The following is a 7,644-nucleotide window of genomic DNA, read 5'->3' as shown; positions in this document are numbered from 1 at the left end:
TGTGTGATCAGATTTAATCATGTGAGAACTTAATGCTTACAATTTAATGTAAATGATTATATCTAGTAAGTAGTAGTTTGTAGTTCAGCATCAAAACACAACCAAATCTGCACAAAAACAAGCAGTGTTTCTCCCTCAAAGCCTCAAAGTTCAGAAAACTGAAATATCAGAGCAGTGAGTCATGCAGCAGTTGTGGGAAATCCAGGCTGGAAAAAAAAGGGAGAGGAAATCATGATCAGGTCCAAAATATAAATATGACTTTATTTCACAATCCCAAAAGAGATCAGCCATCCATAAAAGGAATGCTAAATTTAGTCTCTTCTCAAGTCTAAACTGGATATACTTTCAGCAACGTACAGTAATTCAGTTTCAAAATAAGCAAGATCACCCATTGTCTAAACACCATTAACAATACAGTAAAAACAATGTGGTTCACATACATATTTACACATTTTCTACTAACAAAAGTTTTTTTTTTTGTTTTTTTTTGAATGCTGGTGCTCGTTAACTCCTTGTTGGTACAAAAATGTTCAGTGAGGACTGAGAACGTCGCCCGCAGTAAATCAAAAAAAGCAACATCGACGACTTGTAATTTGAGTATTTAAAAAACAGTTTACATTCATTTCTTTTTGTTTGTGATTTTTGAAAGCTGGGTTATCTGTGGAAGACATCTGAGCTCTAGGTGGACATCTGCACAATAACGTGCTTTGTACTCGACAAACATCACAATTAATGCATCTCGTTTTGTAATAATGAGCCGGAGAAATGACAAAAACTACCTTTGTGTTTGAATCATACATCTCATCAGTGAGTGCTGAGTTTATATATAAAAAAAAAATAAAGGAAAAAGAAAAACATAAGCACCATGCCATCGCCGTTATATAAGTGTACAACCAGGTTAAGTCAATGCATGTACCTTGACATGTTCTCTGTTAGCACCAAAGGAAATGTTACGTACACCGTCAGTGTTAGTGTGAATATCAGTGAAAGGTCTCTGTTGGTTGTGCTAAAAATGAAGAGCTTCTCTTTCATGGGTTAAAATCCTGATTATTCACTAGGAGCTGACGCCAGCCCCTTAATTCGGACCCTGTAAACAAAGTCGAGCACCTGAAAATCACCTTAGGCAAATCGTCTGAGTGGGAGCTGATGTTTTAAGTGGTTTTACGTTAAGAGCATAGAGGAGGTATCAGAAGATACAGTTCCGTTATTCAGCAGTGTCGAACACAGTTTTGTATTCAAATCCAGGGTGTGTGCTGGTAATATTCGGCGGACATATCTGACACTCGGTGGTTTCTTTTTTTGTTTAAAAAAAAAGTAAAAAAAAAAAAAAAAACGATCTTATTAGCACCATTAAAACGCACAGTAAGCTTTTTAATTCCTATGATCATTCCTTGTTCCCCATGAGAGACTTTTGTATTCCTTTTCCAGAAACTGAAAATAAGTGTCAATATTGATAAGCACTTAACCGGTGCTGCATTTCATGATTCCTCATTACACTAATTTCATATATGCACATCCATTAGCAATCAAAAGAACGGGAACGCAGAAATACTGTAAAAAGAAAAGCGGGGTTCGTGCTAAACTGTCATATATATATCTCTGTCTGTACAAACATATTTAGGCTTATGGACTGGGACCGTTTTCAAGTTAAGTTTAGGAAAATAAAAAAAGTGCTTCTTAATATGCCATACATATCTGTGAATAAAAGACAAACCATCCAAATGTAGAGAAAATAAACAAAACGACAAACCAAAAGAAGTCAATTTCTTTCCTCAGCTGCCGCCGACAGAGGCAGCAGAAGGAAAAGCACAATGCTACATGTGACAATATGTAGTTAATATATGCACACTATTAGTCTTGTTTCCTACATTATGTGATGTCTGCTTAAGAGAGAATACAGTGAGAATGGCACTGATGTAAAAGCCATCGAGGTTCGCCTCGTGAAAAGAGAACTACTGGCTGAAATACAAAGTAAAGTCCTAAAATAAACTCTGAGCGTCAACACATAATGCAGGATATCGTAGAAATCTTGCAGTAAACAGGCGTAACACCGGAAATTAAATAGAAATCGTTATGATCAGAATAAATAATCACATCTTTTTTTTTTTTTGTTCTTAATCCTGTATATAAAACCAGTTTAAAAACGTCTTAAAATGCTTCAAAGCACCTTCTCTTTACAATAAAAACCGACACCGAGACTCACAGTTAAAAAGCCGACGCACTTTGTCCTTCCCCGTCTCTTCGAAGGCAGGGACGAGGACGGACAAAGTGAACAGATATTAGAAAAAGCACAATGAAAATGACATAAAAATGAGAGTAGCAGTTTGAAGTTGCTTGAGGTAAGGCAGAAGCACAGGGTGTGGGAGTTTTCTGTGTGTGTTTGTGTGTGTTTGTGTGTAAAACATGTCGACTAAGTCCAGCGATTGTAAGGTCCTGTCACTTGGGTCAGGGCGTACGGGGACGCGGTGATGACGCCGTCCCTCGGGAGAGTACACGCCTGACGCGTGGGGACATTCATTAACCTCCGTGTCCCCTCGGCCTCCTCGCCCGTTTCCCCCTCTCCCTCCGCCCCTCCGCCGCCAGGGCCGCCGCCCACACCTTTGCCCAGGGCGTCCTCCATCCTCAGTCTCTCGGCCTCCTCCTCCCGATCCCGTTCCCGCTTGGCCATTTTGGCGTCCCACATGGCCATCCCGTGGCCGGGCTCGTTCAGGGACTTGTGCTGGTAGAAGACCAGAGAGATGCGGGTGGGGTGGCTGCGATTCGGCCTGAGGATGGGGGTGGTGGCGTGGAGCTCCCGACGCGCGCACTCGATCAGGATGGAGCCGTGCGACGGTGCCACGGCGACGCCACCTATGTCGTGGTCCAGGAAGTTGTGCTCGCTGTCTGACCACACCTCTTCCTGTTTGACTTCCTCTGGTTCAGGAGGGGCAGTCTGCGCGGGGTGGTGGAGAGCTGTGAGCAAAGGGAGATCGTGACCTCTGACCTCTCCCGCGACGTCTCCTGCGGCCCCGTGGAGTCCATTGAGCCTGCTGAAGAGGCCCTCGGAGGTAGGTCTGGGGGAGAAGGAGGAAGGAGGAGGAGGAGGAGCACTCCCGCTAGAGGAGAGTCTGCTCAGAGGAGAACAGTGCACCTCACTGGGCTCAGCTTTGAAAGGACTGGGGTAATCAGTGAAGGTGTTATCTGGAGGTATACGTTCTGACGGAGCGCTCTGGTCGCCAGGAGCTGGGGGGTAGCCATTCATGATGTCGCTCCTATAACTAAGAGCTGAGCCGTTCTGTCCAAACTGGAGGCCGTGGTGACCGGGGGAGAGGACCTCCATCTGCGGGATGATGCCTGGGCCCGGGCTGGGGTAGCTGCTGGTGCTCTGTCTGTAAGTGCTAGCTTGGTTGCTCTCCGGCAGGTACCTTCCAACACTGGCAGGTCTGGGCGGTAGCCTGTAAGAGCCGTAGAAGCCCTGTGGCTCTGTTTGCAAAAAACACACATTTTAATTGTAAAATTTATAAAAACTGACTTCAGCTCATTCAAAACAACTCGAGCAGAGACGTGAATGTACTAACCTTTGTTGGGGGTTTCAGCTTTCACTTTCCCCGGAGTGAGAGGAGTCAGCCCCATCTTTTTCTCCAGCTTCTCGGCTTGAGCCTTCAGACGAGCTTCTTGCCTTATCTTGCGGGCTGACTTCACCGGCTCAGCCAGTAGACGCACCTACAAAATAAAATGCGAAAAATGACACATAAACAAATGTCTCTAACATTTAAGGCCCTGCCCAATGAGTTCACACAGTCAGTGCGTTTACATGCAGAGCTTAATCGAGCTATGCTTGAAATTCAACTTTCTCACTACAGTTCATGTCCCAGTTTACATGCAACGGAGAAAATCAAATAACTGTTCTCCTCCTCCACACTAGGTGGCGATACATGTCTTTTCGGCGGGTTAATACCACATTAATACGGCCCGATTTCCGGTTGGCCTATCACGTGATATAATAAACAAGAGTCGTTCATGCGGCAGACCAGCATTTCAAACAACAACCATATGGACAATACTACATTTTTAAATCGAGTATGTAATGTTCGCGCTACTTCTGGTGCAGGTGAGATCCGTGCTTTCCCTCAAACGGTTCTTCTAGCGGCGTTGTTTATCTTCTTCTTCTTCTTCTGCGATCGGCTTTCTTGGATGTTTTTGTTCCGGGGTCACACGGCAGCGCAGTGGTTGTGGAGCATGTGCATATGCATTATCCTGATCAATACTACGATTAAGCTGTATACATGGCATAGAAAAATGGATTCCAATCGCATTATCTGGGTGTCTCAATCGGATAAAGAGAACTCTGATTTTAATGGAGTAACGTGTTTACATGCACTTAAGTTCTCCTGTTATAGTCCAATTAAGGCAATAATTCGTTTTTTTAACGTGCATGTAAACGTACTGTTTACGTGTATCAGTGCTTATCAGTACGTATTTTAAATATGTTCTCTGTGGTAACATTCCTGCGTTTAAGACAACAAATAGTGAAACTAGAAATATAGCGGAGAAAGGAAATTTATAAATGTGATTTGTGTTGGTCAGAAAGAATACAATGGAGCCTCGGAAGCATCCAAGAAAAGCTTCTGATGGTCAGATAAAAAAGAAACTTGGCAATTGGCTGAGAGGACAATGCCGGATTACCAACAGTCTGGCTTTTTCCACATTTCAGAGAATTGAAAGAGGAGAAGGGAGTTAGAGATTGTTGCCTCTTCTCATCTTACAAAAAATGCTAAAATGTAATATTCTCACTGCCAGCAGAGGGACACTAAAGTACCACACAGAAGACCTAAACAAATCTTTTGTAAACAAAAGATGCGAATCAGCAACAAAACAAAACACGATTATATGTAAGCAAACATCAACTCACCTCTCGGGGGAAGGAAGACAGAACTTGCAGAGCGCCACTCTGCATCTTGGCCCACTGTCCCTCAACCCGGCCGAACTCATCCCTTTCAGAGATCTTGTACAGCGGCAGCACGTGGAGCTGCTCATCTTCCGGTATGTTACGCACTGCTCGGTTATCTTCCTTGGTTAAAGTGCAAACCTGAAAGGGGACGATAAGACGAAAGTCGAGTTGTTTGAGCCAAACAATATGGAAAGACTGACCCGAAAACCAAAAACTAAAAAAGACTAAAAAACGGTGTCACACTCTTACCACAGTGCTGCCGTTATTCATGTTGCTAGTGTCCTTGTGGGCATGAGCACAGAAATCCACACAGGCTGTGACCCCAGAGAAAGGACGTCCTTCCCTCCTGCCCAGCCGGCAATCCCCCCCTGCTGCCTCATGCTCCACCTGTGAGCGGGGAAAGAGAGGAAGAGTTGGGCTGGTGCTGAAGACTCGAGAGAAGTCCATTTGTACTCGAGAAGCTCAAATTCTCAGGCTAGAAGGTTACGAATTTAAAGCTTCACATAGGTTAATCAAAAGCAAAATACAGAAATCTAGAGGAGAAAGGCTGTACTACAACATAATATCAGGTCTATAAATAATAGCCTGGGACAGCTGAGGATTATCAAAGGTGTTCAATGTTTCCTACCTGGTTTTGGAAAGCCTCAGGAGCCAGTCGTTGGTAGAGAGGTGCGAGTTCAGAGGCGAGACCTTGCAGGTTGTTCTCTATCTTCTCCTCCTAAAAGGAACAGATCGAACACAATCGATTTAAACGTCTTGTTTTAAAGTGTGATTTGCTTCAACGGTTTATGCGAGTGACTGCGATTGTTGACATTAGCTGCTAAGAGGCAAAAAATAGATCAGATCAGCTGAGTCTGACTTGATTACAAACAAAATGAGATCATTTGATTCAACAATATTGCAACATTGACCATACACTGAATAACATAACTATCACACCAGGAGAAAGCAACAGGAGAGACGGTAGGAGATGATTTTCTCTAGGATTTTGAAAACTGAGCTGCTGGGTGACGTTGTCGCTATAAACCAACACACTCCCTCACCTCCTCCCGGTAGTCTCCAAGCAGGCGAAACTTGCGGGGCACTTTGCTGCGGGCAAACTTACAGCCATTAAAGTACATACTCCAGGAGCAGCCAAAGGAAAAAGAAGCTCCGCAGGTGTCCGGGTCCAAACCCTGGCACGCACATGTGCGGCTGCATAGAAAGAGGGGACGGACGAGAATTAATAAAAAACAAACAAAAAAACAAAAAAAACAGGGTGCACGAACAGTCAGTGAAAACACAAAGGGAGAGGTGCTCACTCTTCGTTGAGGGCACAGCGGCGGCTGGTCGGGGAGCCATATTTAAAGAGGGTGTCCGTGAGCTCCTGGTAGAGGTGGTCGGCCACCGTCCGAGGGATTCCCTCCCACGCCAGGATGAGGATCACCAACACGGCCGTGTCACAGTGGTGCCCTGGTCTCTGGCGGACCAGACACAGCAGCTTCTCCTCTTCACTGCCGCGCCGGATCACCTGTCACACGATTTTTGTACACGCAGAAAACAAGTGTGCAGATGACTGACAGATGAACGACAACATCGCAACACGGACAAATACAGCAGAGTGTCTTTTTAAACGACATCACAAATATCCCACTGAGGTCAAACCACTGTCAGTGATCAGCCGAGCCACCAGACCAAGGGCTATGTTTTGCTAACCATTTTTAGTGATCGTCAGTGCAGTTGAAACAACTTCCTCATAATGATCAAGTTTTCCTTTTAGATCTTTTTACATGACAGAGCATTAAAGAAGTTACGCTAAATCGACTTTAAACAACGCAATAAAAAATTGCTCTCATGAGACTTTGTGTCACGGGAACTCGTCTTCCGGCTAAAAACCCAGAAGTCGGTGTTGCGCACACACTGAAATCGAGACAGGAAAAACGAATGATGCCTTCCTACAAATAAACAGTGCAGTCTCCCCCGAAAGATATGACAAAATTCAAAAATCGAAGAGGCGAGAAACGAAACCTGCGCAGCACTTCAGAAGCGAGTCATGGCTGCTGGTGATGGACACCGAAAACAACTGAGCACGGGGGAAAGCACCTGCAGCTTAAACTGTCCTCGTCAAGCGAATCGACAACGACCTCGGTGAGTCACTTTTAATTATCTCATATTCGTGCGATACATATACAAATACCAATTAGGCCATTTACGTTTTCACTGGAAGCAAAGCAAACGTAAACGTCGATCTGGACAAAATGCGATCTCAATAAAGGTTTGTTGTGATTGTGATCCTAAATATACTGCGGTGGGCCCAGCTTCAGAACACACAGTGGACACATTCAGGACATTCTGGAAAGCATGAGCACAAACACTAACCACTTACCCATTTAGCTATTGGACACCCCTGGGAGCTCTTGCCTTCTTTCCCAGTGTAAACAACAACTTCCACTCTTACTGCATTCCCTTTGGCACCGTACCTGTGACGCAGACACAAACACATACAAGAGTTCACGGAGTTTATTATTATTTAAAGCTGACAAAAACACTAACAAACATTTGCAGCCACAGCTGTAATCAATAAAAAATGGACTTGGTGCATTGTCAAGTAGTTCACACTGTCCAGTGGCGCTGGTGCAGGAGTACTGAATTAAATAATTTCTATCCACTGAAAACTGCTGAATTTGAATTTTTCGGTTAAGAGTGGCTGTCACATGGACGCTGATAGACCACAA

General features: G+C 44.3%; 1 protein-coding gene across 4 annotated transcripts in view; it reads right to left on the bottom strand.

Annotated features, from left to right (window-relative positions):
- Positions 1-235: 235 nt before the first annotated feature.
- tet1 (tet methylcytosine dioxygenase 1) overlaps positions 236-7,644 on the bottom strand; it is a 30,157-nt gene continuing 22,748 nt past the window's right edge. For all 4 annotated transcript variants that reach the window (XM_047602668.1, XM_047602672.1, XM_047602669.1 and 1 more), the window contains 8 exons: positions 7,296-7,389; positions 6,232-6,440; positions 5,974-6,124; positions 5,559-5,648; positions 5,180-5,317; positions 4,892-5,068; positions 3,558-3,702; positions 236-3,462 (listed from right to left, as the gene is read on the bottom strand). In XM_047602668.1, coding sequence (XP_047458624.1) covers positions 2,411-3,462; positions 3,558-3,702; positions 4,892-5,068; positions 5,180-5,317; positions 5,559-5,648; positions 5,974-6,124; positions 6,232-6,440; positions 7,296-7,389 — 2,056 coding nt within the window. In that variant the 3' untranslated portion in view covers positions 236-2,410. The remainder of the gene's footprint in view (positions 3,463-3,557; positions 3,703-4,891; positions 5,069-5,179; positions 5,318-5,558; positions 5,649-5,973; positions 6,125-6,231; positions 6,441-7,295; positions 7,390-7,644) is intronic.

This window comes from Mugil cephalus, chromosome 13 (assembly GCF_022458985.1).
Source record: "Mugil cephalus isolate CIBA_MC_2020 chromosome 13, CIBA_Mcephalus_1.1, whole genome shotgun sequence".
Lineage (NCBI taxonomy): Eukaryota > Metazoa > Chordata > Actinopteri > Mugiliformes > Mugilidae > Mugil > Mugil cephalus.
Note: the sequence above shows the minus strand (reverse complement) of the source record. Positions and strands in the feature narration are given on the sequence as shown.